The 19868-nt window shown below is 31.7% G+C and overlaps 1 protein-coding gene across 1 annotated transcript in view; it reads left to right on the forward strand.

Moving 5' to 3' along the window:
* Positions 1-19868, forward strand: part of LOC139499511 (cubilin-like) — a 36929-nt gene that overhangs the window by 3907 nt on the left and 13154 nt on the right. The window contains exons 5-20 of the mRNA XM_071288220.1: positions 1367-1535; positions 2520-2689; positions 3102-3270; positions 3556-3725; positions 4672-4840; positions 5967-6136; positions 7078-7246; positions 7830-7999; positions 8957-9122; positions 9246-9415; positions 10906-11071; positions 11647-11816; positions 12910-13078; positions 13714-13886; positions 15011-15179; positions 18011-18140. Coding sequence (XP_071144321.1) covers positions 1367-1535; positions 2520-2689; positions 3102-3270; positions 3556-3725; positions 4672-4840; positions 5967-6136; positions 7078-7246; positions 7830-7999; positions 8957-9122; positions 9246-9415; positions 10906-11071; positions 11647-11816; positions 12910-13078; positions 13714-13886; positions 15011-15179; positions 18011-18140 — 2669 coding nt within the window. The remainder of the gene's footprint in view (positions 1-1366; positions 1536-2519; positions 2690-3101; positions 3271-3555; positions 3726-4671; positions 4841-5966; positions 6137-7077; positions 7247-7829; positions 8000-8956; positions 9123-9245; positions 9416-10905; positions 11072-11646; positions 11817-12909; positions 13079-13713; positions 13887-15010; positions 15180-18010; positions 18141-19868) is intronic.

Raw genomic sequence — 19868 nt, forward strand, 5'->3', positions numbered from 1 at the left:
TGAGTATTGTGTGAACGAGGCGCGTTTTTGGCGTATTGAATTTTAAACCTGATGCTTTTTGTTATTCATTAATTATGTGTTTCGTTGTCTAATACGTTCTCCTATTTATTTGTATTGTAGTCCTGTAATATTATGTTGTCATTTCAATGTTATATTTAACATTGCCATTAAAGTGCGAGATTTGGCATGCCACAAAACCAGGTTCAACCCACCATTTTTCTTTTAAAAATGTCCTGTATCAAGTCAGGAATATGGCCATTGTTATATTATAGTTCGTTTCTGTGTATGTGTTACAATTTAACGTTGCGTCGTTTGTTTTCTCTTATTTTTGAGTGTAAATTGTCATTGCTATAAGACGTGTCACGGTACTTGTCTATCCCAAATTCTTTTATTTGGTTTTGATCTTATATTTGTTATTCTCGTGGGATTTTGTCTGATGCTTGGTCCGTTTCTGTGTGTGTTACATTGTAGTGTTGTGTCGTTGTTCTCCTCTTATATTTATGCGTTTCCCTCAGTTTTAGTTTGTTACCCCGATTTTGTTTTTTGTCGATGTATTTATTAGTTTGAACAGCGGTATACTACTGTTGCCTTTATTTAACACAATTTTGATTGCTGTATCCCTATTTTGGACATTAATTTCAATTGTGTTTATAGTATGATCATTAATAAAAACAACTCAAACCATGAGACCAAATGACACAGAAATTAACAACTATACGTTTTTTTTTGTTTTGTTCACACATCGTTGTAATACAAAAGGTTTAATTCGACTGTAAAACGAGTGAGAAGTTTAGCTAGCTTTAAAACCTGGTCTAATCGATCATTTTCAGCATAGGTAAATACAGATACTAAGTTAGGAATATAACTGTCGTTATCCATTCGTTTGATGTGTTCGAGATTTAGATTTTTTTCTATTTGATCACGGACTTTCCGTTTTGAATTAACCTCGAAGTTCTTAATTTTGTTCTTTGACTTTTTATGTGAAAGATATATCAACCCGTTTGACAAAACAAACATTAGAGGACAACAAACAGTCAGTAAAACAACATGCACGTAGAATGCACAACCTTCTCCAAAAACAAACAAAAAATATGAAAATAAAATGTCATAAGTTACCGAACGTGGCATGGCAACTAAATTCCGATTTAGTTTTAATACAAACATATATTTAAGTTCGTTTGCTTATGATTCAAAATAAACGTTTGAAATATCAAATGTATCCTGTTACTTAGTATCCTTAAATTGTAACAAGTACAAAATCAAGTCTTGTAGGAAAAAAATAAGTGATTGTAGGTCTACGAACATCTGTAAATATATTTTATAAAAAGTTTTAGTTTGAACCATTAATATTTTTTTTTTAAAATAGGTATACGATGGGAATACTGTCGACGAACCTGCTTTGTTACAATTGCGAGGTTCAGCACCTGGTGACAGTGTCGCTTGGTCAACTGGAAGTAAAATGTTGATTTATTTTCACTCGGATGAAAGTGTGACTGATTCTGGATTTGAGGCTTTTTATGTTGCATCAAGTACAGGTAATGTGGATTTTATTACCTTAACATTAAATTTAAAAAGGGATGCATAAAAAACCTTCATTTCAATGAGTTGAAGACAAACTGACAATTTCATGTCACGAAACACAAAACAAAGACCAAAACACCAACTTTAGATCACGATGCACAGCAAAGAAAATTTGAAAAAACTCATTCCACATCAAATGAAAACAAAAAGCAGATCATATGACACGAGTTTTTTTATTACGCATACAGCGGACTAAAAATTCGAGTTTTGTAAGAAACCAAAATCTACATATTCATGATATTCTATACGGCTTAAAAAGCAAAAGTGATAAATCTTGTATTAGCGATCCATGTTAAGGTGTTTCCATAACAGTGCCTTTGACTAGTTCTATACAGGAATGTTATAGTTCAGTAATTAAATGGTACAACGTTTGATATAGGTATGATGCAGCTAATATTTATTCAAATAATTAAAAAAATGTATTTCGTATATTTTAGGAATATGTACTTTTTAATATCAATAGAGATAAAAATTAAATGGTAAAAATAAGGTTTTAAAATAACACAATACAGTTATGAAAATATATGCTATAAAAAAATTCTTAACGATGTTCGTCTATATAACATACTAAAGTAAGGCAACTTATAAATATTTGTTATTGTTCACATATAATTTCCTCTTCCGGTCCGGGTGCGGGATAAGACTGATTGGGTTGCCTTTTGCTGTTTCCTAATTTTTATCGGGTTTGTCTCTTTGACACATTGCAAATTTGTATTTTTATTTCATTTCTATTTCAATGTTTGTGCGTAATTGCGAAAACAGATTTTGAAGCATCATACACATTTTCAAGTTAAATTTGTAAAATATCAAAATGAAAAAAATATCTTTTGGATATTAAAGAGTAAAATGAACTTTTTTTTTTTTCAATACGACCACAGTATGTCAGAAAGCTTGGACATAATATAGTTCACGAAGTAACAAAGCATTTTTTTACACAGGTTGTGGTGGAACTTTCACTGATATGACAGGATCGTTTATCTCCCCTAACTATCCAAGCAACTACCCTCTTACAGCTGACTGTTATTACTATATCACAGTGGCTACGGGATATATAATAGAGCTTATAATCAAAGATTTTGGTACCGAAAGCTGTTGTGATTATCTGAAGGTAATGGTTTGAATGAATGATGTAATGTTAGTATACAAAAGTTCATTCACTCGTCCAAAACGTATAACTGGCGGCTACTGCAATAAAAAGAATGCACATTCTTAATTCTTTATTAACATGATTATAACTGTAGATCTGGTGCCTCAACATCCTTGTCTAAGCTACAAAAAAAATATAAAAAACTATAAATAAACTGTATATGGCCTTAATTGCCGAGCGGCACGAAGAGGATAGGTGAGGTAAAATAAACTGTATACCAATTTAGGAACGATGAAGAATCATATCTGAATCGGCGTTAACAGCCAATCTAGAACAGAACAGACAAAATGTAACAGTGAACAACATTGTTTAGAACATTCGATCTTGATAATGCTATCAATGCATATCTAATCCATTTTCAATGAATACACAGGTATATGACGGAACTACAATAAACGAAGAATTGCTGCTTGATTTAAGAGGACATGTTTCAGCAGGTACTGCGGGAATGTCAACAACAAACAAAATGATGATCCATTTTCACTCAGATGGTACAATAACAGATTATGGATTTGATGCGCAGTATATAACCTTAAGTCAAAGTAAGCTTACATAATTAAAAGATATATTCAACTTAAGTTTTATCCTTTTCAAACTTTTATTAATAGAAAAGAACATTTCCAGAGTTATGATGGAATATCCCTGATAAAATTTTGACTAATATGCTTTTTGAACTTCTTCAAAAGAAAAATTGGAAATTCATATAAAACCACGATTCTTATACATAAAAGAGAGGTGGACCTCTTTTGTTTTCTGATACCACATATAATCCTGTTTGATGAAAATTTTGTAAACTATTAATTTACTAAACAATTTGTGTTTCAAAGGTTGTGGTGGATACTACAATGAAATGGCTGGATCTTTCAATTCACCAAACTACCCTGGCAGTTATCCTATAAACAGTAATTGCTATTATTATATAACCGTCACACCTGGATTTGTTATTCGTATAATTTTTAAGAACTTTCAAACGGAAAGTGGATTCGATTTTGTTAAGGTTAGTATCTGCTTATTGTCCCTGGATGCGATGTTGAATATACTATTGACTTGAAATATAAAAAAAAGTTGTCATATATATCATGCAAAAGTTTCTGAAATAACATATCCTCAAGGAACGGTAATGGTCGAAGAAGCCGTAAGCTATCAAATTATAATGAATAATAAATAAAAGCAACAGTAGTATTACTCAATTTATTTCACTTGACTGGGCAGAGTTTAACCGGTTCGCTCTTAATAAACCAGTCCATCTATAGATAGGTGTTTTAGAATAAGCTCATCAATGAGGTGTCCAGTCATTTCTTTGTAAATTCCTTTGATGACACTGATAGGTGATTAGAAATCAGTTATAATTATAACGGCAATCATCCTTTTCACACACATCTTCAAATAGACTGTCCTTATGCAAATTAAAAAGTAAACGCCGCCCGATCAGTTGAAATAACATTGGTAATATATCGATGTTCAAAACTCATAAATCGATGAAAAAGTTTTACCATATCGAAAGTTATAAAACAAACATGATAAAATGGAAAGTTATTAAAACGAAATAATTATCAGTCTACAGCAGTATGTTCAGTGGTGTTCAGATAATTCGCTTGCAGTCAAATAAAATCTAATCGATCTTGGTTCAGACAGTAACGTAGTTATTCACCTGTGAATACTGAAAACATACTGAATTGTGATAAAAACTATTTAACACTACTGAAATGACGTCAAGCAAGTTTTCTGAACAAAACTGAATCGCGAATTTGCAATATCTGAAATTTTACAAAAATATCGAACATGACAATTTTTCGTAAACTGAAAAGCTTTGTTAATATGGACATATATTAAATTTTAAAATTAGGTCAACCATTGCCAACTGCAACAATAAATTTGGTAAATTATCTTTCATGGCATGTAAAGGAATAATTATATTCTGTTCTATGTTCTTTTACAAACAGGTGTATAACGGCATATCAAAAAATGAAGAATCTCTAATTGAATTGGAAGGATCAATTCCAGACGACAGAACAGCCATATCAACTACTAATAAGATGCTTGTCTACTTTCACTCTGATGGTGGTACTTCTGAATCCGGGTTTACAGCTCATTACATGGCACAGAGTTCAGGTACGTTAATACAGGGGGGTGTTGAGTATACGGCATTGGTAATCAAACATACAATACTCACACATAATTGCATACCAAAAGTATGCAACATATAGACTTCAACTGAAGACATATTTAAATTTAGTTTGTTGAATGCCTACAAACGTTTAACCATATTATGCATGTTAAATTATACTTCTAGCCTAAAAGGTTTTTTGGCCGTTTCACATTTTATTCATATGAAAACACTCGGATCGTGTAGATAGAATAGGGAATGGTGTATGGTGAAACGTGTAAGGTGTATGGTGCAAAGGTGTAACGTGTATGATGTAATGGTACAAGGTGTATGGTGTAATGGGGTATGATGTATGGTGTAATGGTGTATGGTGTTAGTGGGAAGTTTACACCATCCAAGAACTATAGCAGTGACTACTTTATCATGATTATATTTACCAATTGAATAACATTAATAAGTGTATATTGTTTGATTTATAGTAATCTTTTTATTTCCAATATATTGTTTAGATATTTGTTTTTACTGACAAAATCCCAGAAGTGAGTACTATAAGGACACAGGGAAGAACACAATAGTTAAAGAAAATCACAAAGAGTGAAAAAAAAAGTGAAGCGCCGCCTGACTATTGTGTGCATTTATTAGTTGCTGTTTAATCCATATGTCAATTCGCTTTGCAATATTGCTCATTTCAAACATGTTTAAATAATCGAAATCAACAACAGCTTTTTATTTCACAGAAAGATAAAAGAAACATAGAAGGAAACACATAATTTGGAGTTTAAAATTTTGATTGCTTTAAGATTGAAAAATATCAAGAGAAATGTAAATGTTTTCATCCTGACATTTTCTGTAAGACAAATCATGCGATTTGTATGGTATGCTTTAAAAAAGAAAATATAATTTGTACAAATGTATTATATGTAAAGTGCACATCAATCTCCTTTGATATTACCCAAATTGAAAACTGCATTGAAATCCTTTTTCACAAAAATGCACATTTTAATCTTAAACAATTTTGAATTAATTTAAATTATAATGTATCGTTGAAAAAAAACGAGGAACCTCCTTACAAACGAAATGGCGAGTTCTTTCTAAATATATTTATGTACAAAAATAAATTATTATTTACAGAATGTGGTGGGTACTATACAGACGTGACAGGAACACTAACTTCTCCAAACTACCCTTCTAACTATCCTGATAACATAGACTGCTACTATTATATAACGGTGTCGACAGGATATATCATACAGCTTACTGTTGATGATTTTTGCACAGAGGCATGTTGTGACTTTCTTACGGTATGTTTTATTGTATTTAACCGGAAAAGAAAGAAATTCGACACAATTATCTGGCACGTAATTGCTATTTTACGACGCTCATATATACAAATGGTATCCAATCAAATTAAAGAATCATTACTTATTATACTACTGTATCATGTGTATGTAAATATTGATCACTAAATATTTATTTGATTAGTAAGGACTATCCAACATGTAATTGAGCAACACATCGTATTCCTCGATTAACATTACTTCATCCTAATGCGACATGGTTTTTGGTTTATATCGCATTTTACCGCTTTTTTCACAGGTAATCATTAGCGATATCGTATATATGGTTAGGGTAAGAGAAAATTCAAACACAAATTAATGCGTCATATTTAAAATTATTAATGATATACTGTTATACCATGTAATGGTAAAATCGATGATTATCAAATATTGTATTAACTTTCATTGTTAGATTTCCTGGAATTCAATTGAAGAAGAACAACTTGTTAGCTTTTAATGTGTATTTTGCATTTACTTTCAATCGTTCATTATCAACTTCTCCATCTGTTGTGCTGTGCGGGCGAATTGTTTCAGAGTGTTCGAAAACCGCGTTTTTATTCAATAGAGAGACATCACTTCTTACCGTTGTTTTTTTTTTAATTGAACACGCCTACTAACTCAATATTAAACATATAGGGTCTCCACCTTGTTCGCGTTTTAACTTTATAACTACGTGATATCCGATGGAGAATATTAGTCATAAAGTTGTCACATGTTTAGACATAAAATGGAGAATTGAAATGAGGAATCTATCATAGAGACAACAACCCTACATAAGAGCAGAAAACAGTCCAATAGATTTTGGCCTATTTGTCTTCTTAGTCTTACCTTTTTTTATAGGTCTTCTGAAACGAATATTGAACAATTAAAAAAAGATATTTAGAATATTTTTATGATAATAACAGGTTTACGATGGTGATACCATTAGTTCGGATTTTCTACTTGATATACGTGGATCCATATCAGGTGATGGAATTACCAGGTCAACAGGGAACATGATGTTATTATATTTCCATTCAGATGGCGGTCTATCTTATTATGGATTTCATGCACATTATTCAGCCATTAATCCTGGTAATTTGAATTTATATTTGCACTTGATTTGATATGTTTACCACACAACCTACATGCGTTTTGATAGTTTATGTTTTTAATATAACGATGGGTATGAAAGGTAAACACGATTTTTTTTACCAAAATAAAATAAAAAGATAAATTTTGAAGACTAACAAACTTTAATACTGTTTCCGTACAGTTTTTAACTCGCGACATTTTATACACATTCACAATATTTAAACACAAAGTGCATCGAGATTTTGTACATTCTTAAGAATGAATGAGATATTTAAGAAACATCGTCAGATTTAAGAACGAAACTACATACAATATACTTCTCCTAGCGCCTGATCGCTACCCAGGCTTAACGTATTATCAATGTATACGCACCATAGATTAAGTTTTAAGTTGGTCCGTTACCAACTCAATTGTATTGTATACCTACTGAGCGAATTTGTCTGTACATTAATTTTACCGATTTTGATTAAATTCTAGATCAATGAAATAAGTAACATTCTAGCAGGTATTAAAAAAAAAGTTAACAAGTTGTTACCAGAATATACTCGATTAAACATTTATGTTGTTTTTCATGTCAACAAAGTTTACAGTGGACAGTACAGTGATCTAACTGGTGTTCTCTATTCTCCAAGCTTCCCAAACGACTACCCTGATCGTGCAGACTCATTTTACTACATTACAGTGGCATCTGGCTATGTTGTTAACCTTGTAGTGACGGAGTTAGAAACAGAGGCCTGTTGTGACTATGTTAAGGTAAGTAATTTTCATTTATTTGTATGTGTATTAAATACTCCAGGAATGGTTCTTCTAAGGTGGAGAGATGTATATTCAATGTTGCTTTGCATCATGTTAACTTTTATCATTTATCTTACACAATGAATATATTGTATACAATTATAGAACCAACCTTATCCTACATAGTTTGTCAGTAATCATGGTAATAAGACTATTTACTACAGATATAAATAAACTAAAACATAAGCAAGTATCATTCAGAATTTGTAGAAAAGGCACTATATTGAAGATATAAGATTAACCTATTATACACGAGAATTCTTTATTTCAAATTATTAGCTACAAAAATGAATAACTGAAAGTGAAACAAATATGAGTCTGTAATACTATTAAAAACTTATCATGGTAGACGTATTATCTATTTCTATTTCATTTATTTACATATTTATTTGACGCGAATATAAACATGGTTTAAAAGTGGTGTACTATGCCATATTTGCATAATTTCCCACTTTAGTTTTCTTGGTTTGCGTGCTTCAGAAGGGTCATCAATCACAATGCATACTAGTTCAGCCTCTTCATCTTTTATATAAGCTTTGGATTTCATATATTTTGGCCACGAGCATTATTGAAGAGACATGTATTGTCAAATGTGCATCTGGTACATGAAAATTGGTACCGTAAATGTTATTATTTTTAGTATAGATACAAAAACACACATTAATAACGGACAGTAAAACTCAGTTTAAAAGAATTCAGAGTCCGTTGTTAGAATAGGTAGTTAATGATGTTTTGAAATTTTTTACCCCATATAAATATAAGAAACTGCACAAAAGAGTTAACTTAAAATAGGTCCATTGTCAATATATCGCTGAATAATTAAATTATCATGATTTTTTAGGAATTTTTTGCAAATCATATTGAGGCTTTTTCTCTGTTTTTCATGAAGGTTTTTTTTTTGTTTTTGTTAAACAGGTTTATGATGGAAATACAAACGGCCAATCGTTACTTTTAGATTTAAGAGGATCTCATTCAAACGTAACAACCTTATCAACACAAAATATGATGCTCGTTTATTTCCACTCAGACACCAGCATCACTGATTCCGGATTCCAGGCATATTACTTTAGCATGAGTACCTGTAAGTAATGCATTAATGTTATACATCTGAAACTTGTCTGTCTGAAAAATTTATGTTGCATGTAAGCAGAAATTTTTATACGCAACATCCATTTATTATTTGCTTTCAATTGTACTTTTGCAGCTTGTGGTGGATATTACACAGATATGACGGGAACATTTACTTCACCTAGCTATCCCACTAATTATAATTACATTGCGGATTGTTTGTATTACATCACAGTTCCAACTGGATATCTCGTTCAGCTTATCCTGAAAGATTTTGTACTTCAAAATTGCTGTGACTCGATAGTTGTGAGTATTTTGAATGTTTTGAAATTATCTAAATATAGAACGTCGTGTACATATAAACACTCTATTATTAAATGATATGAGCAAATCGGTTCTAATACAGATAAACCAGCATATGCAATACTAACGACGTTGTCCTGTCGATATAAGTCAAGAGTTAATATTGCTTTTTCGGACCGTGCTTATACGGAAATTCCGTATTGGCCAATGGGCTAATACGGAAAGCTCACCTCTGGTCTCAAATTTCTTACGCCTAAGCTTACTTAACTTTGGACGTAGCGTTATGTATAAAATACATTTGTATCATATTCTTTCACTTAATATATAAAAAGGTTTAAATGGTGTTCGGTGTTTTGAACGTCTTAAAACGGAGATACTTCACAGCTTTTCAAGTACTTCTTTGGATTATTATCAATGTTTCGTTTCCATTGATCAAAGATCAGCTTGCAGGCCATCTAAGTCCAAGAGTATATTTGTGTGATGTGTTCTTCCTAACTACTTTATATTTACTAGATACAATGAATTGTAATAGCATTAGATTAAGTACTTTGACGAGTAATCAGAAATTACATGAGACAATGTTGACAAAAAATCAATTGTGAAATCATTAAATGCGAAAAAAAAATATATATATTTGAATATCTGTATCGGTACGTTTCTTAGTTTAATCAAAGAATCAAAATCATTTATTAAAAATGATATGAACTGACTGTATTTGCCCTCGTCTCTCCGAGTTTTGGGTCCAATACAGCTAACCTCGAATCTATAACAGAGCTATAGTATCACCTACTATTACCTAATGTGGATTGCAATTTAAGAGATAACTCATTTTCAGAATGGCAATAGATATGATGAAAAGGAGACAATGAATTTGTTTTTGTTTTTTTTCATTTTCCCAGCAACCTCAGCAACAGTTTGTAGGATACAATATCATTTTTTTTTAATTCTTGTTTTCATAGTAACGGCAATATGATAAAAAGAATGTCAATGGATGTTCAGTCATTTCCTGTCTTTGTCAAAGATACTTTTCAGTGAAATGCATGACATATATGTAACACATTACTTAAGGATGTTCTCTTGTCATGTTTGTCAGATTTTCGGAATCCTCTGGATTTATCCATTTTAATGCGTTAAAAATTTGCTCATTGACCCCAATTTTCTTTTTAGTAAGTGATCTTTTTTGGTTATTTTAGCTGTCTTTACTGATTTCTAATTGAGTCCCAAAAATAAAGACGACAAGTATGAGCGTAGGCAACAAAGTTCCTTCAACGCAGCGAGGAAACTTTTCACCAAGATGCTTCTTCAGTTTGCCCCTGAACATAAATATGTACTTGTTAAGCAAAATGAAGCCAGTGTAAAATTAAGTGAAATACACAAACACACAGCAATATGCACAGTACAATTCAATTTAAAACAGTCCAAGGTCACTGTTAAAATCGGTTAGATAGAAGCTTGATTTGATATTAAATATATATTTGATTTATGTAAAATAGGTGTATGATTGGCAAATGGACTCAAGTTATACCTTACTAGAATCACAACAATCTGGTTCCAATGAAATACTAACATCAACAGAGAACAAACTTATTGTGCATTTTAGTACATTATACAGTTCAGCATTTTCAGGATTTGAAGCGTATTATTTTGCATTTAGTCCAAGTAAGTTACAAATATTTATTTTGAAAGAGAGATTACCTGTTTTATCATTTCACTAGTTTTACTTTCAGCCATCATATAGTTCTTATTCACACCGGATTAAAACTTGTATTCCTCATACAAAATCAATCTTAGGGTAAACTGAATCAAATTGACAGGGTTATTTAATAAGAAACTAACGAACTGAACTGGGGTAGTAACCTTTATTCAAAGAGGTGGGACTGAAGTTCCTGTAAAGTACTTGTCAAGGTGTTTTGCCATCTTTAATAGTGTACCTGTTGATCAGTAACAGTAACACAAAATGTATAACTTTAAATAAAAGTAATTGCATAGACTGCTCACATTAATTTCCTATAGTTTGATAACGATCGGTAGTAGGGGGTGTCATCCTGAATTCCTTAAAAAATACCAAATTACTAAATAATCCATATTAGGTTAAATCCTGAATACTGCATTCCCGCATAAATAAAGGTTTAATCCAAACGCTACGAAAATTCCCCTTTCGATCCGCTTAAATATTATGGATTCGTTCATATCGGATTTAAAAATATTAAAATCAGTTTTTGTTTACTGTGCAGATTGTGGTGGCTACTTTACAAACATGACAGAATCATTTACCTCTCCAAACCATCCTGATGATTATCAGAACAATGCTGACTGTTACTATTTAATCAATGCACCACCAGATCATGTTATACAACTCATCGTAGAAGATTTCAAAACGGAAAGCTGTTGTGATTCATTAGAAGTTGGTATATTTATCAGTCTAACTGTAGTGGGAATGGTAGCGACCGTACTGTTTACTATATGACTAACGAAGTACACTGCCTTATAATTCATACATTTCTATTCTTAAATAACATCCTTGAAGTAATTACTTCGTACTACTTTTTTTCTATTTATATATTTACATCGAATAACCGTGCTTTAATTGCGGGACATAAACTATTTACATATTTTGAATATAAATATAGACAACAGTAGTTTACTGCGGATTGAAAGTCATCAATCAATTGAAAGAAAAACAAATCCGGGGTACAACATTAAACCCACGGAAACACATAAAAGGAAGACAACAAAACAGTACAACGACTGAAGTATAACGAAAATCATAAAACAATGCAAAACAACTGCCATTTTCCTGACTTGGTACAGATCATTTTAAGAAAAAATGGTGGATTGAACCTGGTTTTGTGACTAGCAAAACCTCGCACGTCTATGTTAATGTTAAATAAAACACTAAAAAAACAATATTACATAACAGGACTATAATACACATAAATGCAAAATCATTCAGAATGGAAAAATACACAAATAAACAATACAATAGTACATTTCGACCTTTTTGTAGTTATCAAAGGTACCAGGCTTATAATTTAATACGCCAGACGCGCGATTGGTCTACATAAGTCTTATCAGAGACACTAAGGTCAAAATAGTAAGAAAGCTACACAAGTCGAGCATTGATGATTAAAAATTCCAAAAGGTTGTACCAAATACGGCTCAAGTATATCTATGCCTGGGATAAGAAAATCCTTAATATTTAGAATAACTATTACTTTTGCAAACATTAAATTTATAAAAGTGATATGTTCAAACGAATAACGCAAACAAATTACACCAATCAAGTTAACTAGTGACCCCTACGGATCATAGAGGGTGAATATAATCCGTTGGGTATTCGGTCTCCGGCCTCACGCCCTATGGATTTTACTAACCCTAACTTATATTAGCAATCTTGTATATGTATCAATCAGATATCTTTGACAATTTAACTAGAATTTAACATGAAGGTATACAACGTGTTCTTTTCAAAAATCTTTTAATCTATTTGATTATAGGTATATGATAGCTATTCCGTAAACCAACAAACACTGCTACAACTACGTGGAACCGTTCCAGAGGATAGCATTGTCAGATCAACAGGTCAGCAAATGCTGGTTCACTTCCATTCAGATGCTGGTGTCACAGATTCTGGGTTCCGTGCTCAGTATATAGCTTTTACGACAGGTTTGCTTAAAATTAGTAGTGCTGATATCAAATGACGTCAAGATATAGTTAAATGAATTCCTAACATACTTGTCAAAAAAATCTTTCAGACACAATATTTAGTCGCAGCTTATGTACAATTTTTACTTTTGGTAAAGTTTCATTTGTGTGATGATTTACCTCTGTTTGCATAAATGATAAATTCATATTTAGTTTAGCAAATACAGCATTTTAATTACGAACTTTAACATCGTATGCCTAGTTTTAGTGAATTTTTAAAGAATAAAGGTTCGTCAGTGGCATTTAAAAAACTGTAAAACATAAGTTTAAGGGTAAATAAAAAACGGGGGACTTCTACAAAACTGAGAAAAAATCAAACGCCAAACGATAGCAACGGAACGAATAAAAAACAACTGTTATATTCAAATCTTAGTACAGGTTTTTCCTGAAGAACTATTTTGAAAATGCTATACCAAAATGAAATTTAACATTCTGCAGATGAATATGAAATCATGTTTTGTTCATTTTTAAAACATTCATCAGTTTGAACGTCAAGATGTTATTTAGTTTTAAATGTTTTTAATTGTTATAGAGAGAAAAACATTTACATACCAAATTCTTGATGAAATATATCTGTATGGAAATACTTTTTTTAGAGTGTGGAGGCTACTTCTCAGACCTGCGAGGATCATTTACTTCTTCTAATTATCCAAACGTGTATTCAAACAACGTAGATTGCTACTACTACATAACAGTGCCTAACGGATATGCTATATCGATGGTATTGAAAGAAGTACATTTTGATGCTACCGGCTATGACAATCTGATGGTAAATATTGTAGTTAACGTACAATGTTTTTGGGTATTCCCAAAACCCTTATTCAATACAGGAATTTTTCTACGTACCATATTTTTGGTTTCCACACAACTCGTATTCAATACAGAAATCATATCATTTAATTTGTAGTACCTACATTTAATTGATGATACCAATTTAGCACTATACATATTTTTAAGTGAAAATACATGATACTGTATGCAGTTCTGTTCTCTTTGTTTAGAATATACCGATAATTATATAATACAGGAAAAAGTAGTATATCGCTGTTCGATTGAGAGAAAAAAAAACAAATCCAGGTTACAAACTAAAACTGAGGACACTCATCAAATATAAGAGGAGGACTACGACACAACATTAAAATGTTACACACACAGAAACGAACTATACCATAACTATGGCCATTTTCTGACTACCGGCTTTTATGGCAATGTTAAACATAACATTAAAATGATAACATTACATGACAGGACTTCAATACAAATAAATGAGAAACACACGAATAATAGCTAACAAAAGGTACTAGGTTTAAAATTCTAATACGCTAGACATTCGTTTCGTCCTCACAGGACCAACCAGCGACGCCTAGATGAAAAAAGTCCGAAGCCAAAACAAGTACCAAGTTGAAGAGCTTAGAGGACTGGTACACCGGTGGCATAAAGGCTACTTGTGTTGATACTCTAACGTAATGAACCTTTAAAAGTTGACATACTGTACCAAACTTTACCCAGAGATTATGGACGAAATAAAAAAAAAAAGAGGCTAGAACTGCTCTCATAAAGATATAATGCACAAACAAACATCTCTTTAAAAAACACTGTGAACCAACAAAATATGTTTGGGTAAAGCAAATAAAAATGTCTTATTGTCAGTGACACGAATAAAAAATGAGGTTGTTTTGTCATTTTGCATCAAAGGCAATATGGATTACAACCTTATTGCAAATATGTAAACAAAATTTGAAAAACTTAAAAACTTATATCTGATTGGCTTTTGAATATTGATGGGTATATTTCTAAAATGTAAGTTGTTTACATACAAGTTGTTTTCTTCTTCGTTAACATGCTTACTTGAAATAACTAACATTCATATCACTTTTTTTTCAATTTCACTAGGTTTTTGATGGAGATACTGAAGGTCATCCAATGATAAGACAATTATTTGGTGATTATACAAACTATAGATTACGGTCAACAGGGAATAAAATGTTACTTCACTTCCATACAGACAGCAGTGGAACCGATATCGGATTCGATGCATCATATACAGCAGACTTCAGTAAAGGTTGTTGTTTATATATTGTACAATTTGAATCAGTATAAAGTAGAATATTACGGTAAAAAGACCCCAACTCTAACATAATTGATAAAAAGGGAAAATAATCTTTTAGAAAACTGTAGAATTTGTCATTGTGTTTGTGATCTTATCTTTTATTCTTAATTCTATGTATATACTTACTATTGAAAGATATTGATTCGAAATGAAAAAATTGACTGAGCAATTTGCATAGTATTGTCACATACACATGTATCAGGTTTATCATCTAAAGGAACTTTAAGTTCAATCATAAGTAAATGAGACATTACACGCCCGCATAATATATTTCAAAAATAAATTGTACGTATGGTTTTGTTGCACGGTCTTAAAAGTCAGACTTTAAAGATATATACTAGTTAATATATGATATAGACAGTGCTTTTTGTAGGCGTTGTTATATAAACAGCATTAAAGATAAATGTCATTGTGTGTTGAGTTGTCATATACAAAACACGTAGATGCAATATTTTGCCAAATATTATTGTGCATGGCTAAATACACGAAAGCTTCTTTTTTTTTTGTAACAAGCTGCTACTTCAAAATGATCAACAAAGAAACTAAATAATTATGTAACGATGGCATTAAAGTTAAGATCACCATTTATTAGTCAATATGTTGTGTGTTACATTAATTTATATGTGCATAATTTGAATTTCCTCTGTAGTATTTCATATTTGTCATATTTTTACCTACCTTGCTATTTTGGCTAAAGCAATGATGATTCAGCAAGTAAATAAGTAGGACTCTAAAGTGCGATGGTACTCTAAAGTGCGATGGTCACACTAAAGTGCGATGGTCTACGCTAAAGTACGATGGTGTCTCACGCTAAAGTACGATGGTTGTTTGTTTGCTAAAGTGCGATGGTATAGCACGCTAAAGTGCGATGGAACAAAAGAGAAAGATTCAAGGGCACTAATTTTAAAAACAAGTCATTTTGCAAAATCTAGTTTGATATGATAAAACATACAATGCGATAGGCTTTTACTTTACCGGTAGTCTTATGTGACTGTTTCTAAATTAAGAAGACTGACTTAGTAACATTTGCTAAAAAGTTTATTTAGGTGTCACAAAATACTATATTTCCTTTAAATGATTTTTTAACAATTTGGGCGTATTGAATTGATTGTTGGTCGCTTAACGTCCAGTGGCAAATATTTCATGCATGTTCAGGACTATGGGCGTATTGGATAATTGATGTAGCTTGCCGTTTACACGGCCTTTTAATGTAAACACATCCCATTGTCAGTTGCAAATACAAAATTCGGTCATTGTCGGAATAAATAAAATATATTTGTACTAGCTTTATTTTAAATGCGAAAGAAAGGGGTTGTTTTTCGGAGCTTTCCCTTTTTGTCGTAGCGAGTTTATTTCTTCTTCCGGCATGTTCATTTTTGGTTTGTATAAACGACTGTTAACGTCATAATCCAACTACGTTTTGTATGTCTATACTTTCGCGGACCATCGCACTTTAGCGTACGAAAGCATCGGACTTTAGCGTAGCCTATCGCACTTTAGCGTGACCATCGTACTTTAGCGTCCCCATCGCACTTTAGAGTCCTATAAATATAACACGCGAGTTGCCTAACGCACACGATAAACACTGGCAGTATATTGTCGAGAGTTGTCTCATTGGCAATCATACCACATCTTTTTTTTATTTCCCATTTATTGGTATTACGTTTTCTGGTCTGTGCGTCCGTTCGTGTGTCCATTCGTCCGTCTGTCCCGTTTTAGGTTAAAGTTTATGGTCGAGGTAGTTTTTGATAAAGTTGAAGTCCAACAATTTGAGTACACATGTTCCCTATTATATTTCTACTTTTTATGCCAAATTAGAGTTTTTATCCCATTTTTACGGTCCACTGAACATAGAAAATGATAGTACGGGTGGGGCATTTGTGTACTTTTGACACATTCTCGTTGATAATTAATAAGCAGCTAGATTTCATTAAACTAATAAAGTTATACTAAACAAATTGCTATTCAATTTAATACTATAAACATTTACAATAAACGGCCTAATATTAAGAACTATATGTTTACTCCACATTTGCTTGTGATAAAGGAGAAGGGCTGTGATCTCACAAACATGTTTAACCATACCCCGTCGTAGTATTTTGCCTGTTAAAAAAGTCAGCAACCTCTGGCCTTTGCTAGTCTGGAATATTTTCCCTAATTTCATTTGTGTTCTTTTAAATGTTTGGAGTTCAGGATGGCTCCCATTTTTACTGAACTAGTATACCGTATTGTTCAAGTTTCAGCTGAAACCTGTCTTTGAATGCAGTATTTTTCCGATGTTTTAAAAGTCCATTTGTGGCCTTAGACTATTGTCTACTCTTAGGTTGGGCTGTTGTCTCTTTAACATATTCTCCGTTTCCATTCCCCATGTTATATATATGTGCATATTACAAGTTCAAATATCTAAGAATCGAAGGCATCTTTTTGTAAATGTATTGTGAAGTAAAAGCGTTCAGCGAAGCACATTTCGTATGACACACGGAAACGATACATACTTAAAGTTGCACACGTTCAACTCTTATTTATCCCTATACAATTACAGACAAAAATATCAAGTTAAAATTACATGTGAATGACACATGAAATGACGAGTTTAATCAAACATTCGCTGTATTCATATGCATTGTTTCAACGTTGTCACAAAGTATGTGTAGTTATATAGGTAGCAGTTTGTTCGGAAATAAAAATAACTTTTAAAATGTATTTTTATCCCATTTAACCATGTTAACGGAGTCAGGATAAAACATTGTGAATAACTAATTTTTTTAATTGCATGCGAAAAGTTCGACTGATAGGTTCTGAATTTGAGAAGGGACGATTAGAAATTTATCACAACGGAGTATGGGGAACAGTTTGCGATGACGATTTTGAAACACGGGACTCACAAGTGGCCTGCAGGGCTTTAGGTTTCAGGTAAGAATGGTGCTTCTTAGAAAAAAATATATTTATTCAAATCGTTAGAAAAGGAAAAAATACATATAGATTCTACCACTGCATTGCACTGCATCGAGTGTGATACGATATTTATCCACTCGAGACAGATGATTTTCAAATTTGAAACGCAAGGCTCGCCGAGCGTTTTAAATATTTAAAATTTAACTGTCGAGAGTTGATAATTATCTTATTCCACGAAATTTAGTGGTGGAATCTATATGTCAATGATTTTCAAACAATACTCAGGCAAACTTATATCTTCTAACGACTGATCTGCAAACAAATGTGTTCTTTCAATGTGACGTCATCAGGCATGGTCGCCTTTTTCATGCCGTCACAATAGGAAATTCAGAGGAAAACAAGAACATTCGACGTCATAATTTGATTTAAAGCACTGAAGAACTGAGATCAAACGAACCACACGTTTGATTAAATATGTTTATACAATTGTGCAGGAAAGGATAAATTGACGAAGAATTGGATATATATATAAGTGCCTATAAATAGCAGCACATGACATGCAAATCTATGGGAGTGTGGATTAATCAGTACAGAGATTAATTCAATTACACAAATAAAATTATAGATTGCCTAACAATGTAATTTTAACACACTATTTAGTATGTAAATATAAGAATGTTTTAAATATTGTGTTAAAATTACATTGTTAGGCAATCTATATATATATATATATATATATATATATATATATATATATATATATATATATATATATATATAATGTCTAAAAATAGCAACAATCAACATTCAATCTATTTAAGCGTGGATCAGTTTGTGAAAATAAACTGATACAGTTACTGAATTAAAATTATATAAATATCTAAGAATATAACTTAAACTCACTAATTAATACATTAAAAAGTTCTATTAGATGTTAAATAGAAATACGCAATATTTCGCTAAAAATTTGCTTCATCAGGCGTGTGCATCTCTCAAGGTGAAATCGGATGCATGACAAAAAATATTTTTGTAGCTAAATCTATACAAGAGTTGAGGTAAAGTGTAACATATTGATTGATGTTGCATAAAATATGTTTGTAGCTACAACTACATGAACTTGGAATAAAAGTTTAACACATTTATAGATGTTCGATTAATTGTATGAATTTCTATAAATTAATTTGTATGATTTCAAGATAATTATGTTTTTGATTTGTTTTTAAATCTTTTTTCCTCTCTCTCATTGAGTCAATCAGGTTCAAGAGTTCGTAACTGGTGCATCCAAAATCTCTCTCTTTTTTGTCTTCCTTGTGTATCCCAATTTTGATTTTTCTCAATGATTTGAAATCTGACGTTTTCAAAATCATGTCCTGCTCATAAAAGGTGTCTTGGTATTGGGCAGTTCCTTTCTTTTGTATAAAATGACCGATGTAACATCAATCATATGTTATATATATATATGATTACAAAAAGCACGCTTAGTAAAGACAGCTGCTCATTAAGGTTGCTTTTTTGTGAATATCCAATTCAATTTCCCGTAGGAATTCCTTTTATTGCAAAAACAGTGCAATAGGTACTGTGAAGTTTCGTAAAAAAATCGTATCCTAGAATGAAAAGTTCACATACAATACTATAGTTTTCAAAGGTCAAAACAAAGGGATGCGAGAAATATTTTCAACAAATCCATGCTTCGAACTTCATAGAATATATGTTTATTCTAAAATTTCGTACTATCCCTCCCTTCAA

This window comes from Mytilus edulis, chromosome 12 (assembly GCF_963676685.1).
Source record: "Mytilus edulis chromosome 12, xbMytEdul2.2, whole genome shotgun sequence".
Taxonomy (NCBI): Eukaryota; Metazoa; Mollusca; class Bivalvia; order Mytilida; family Mytilidae; genus Mytilus; species Mytilus edulis.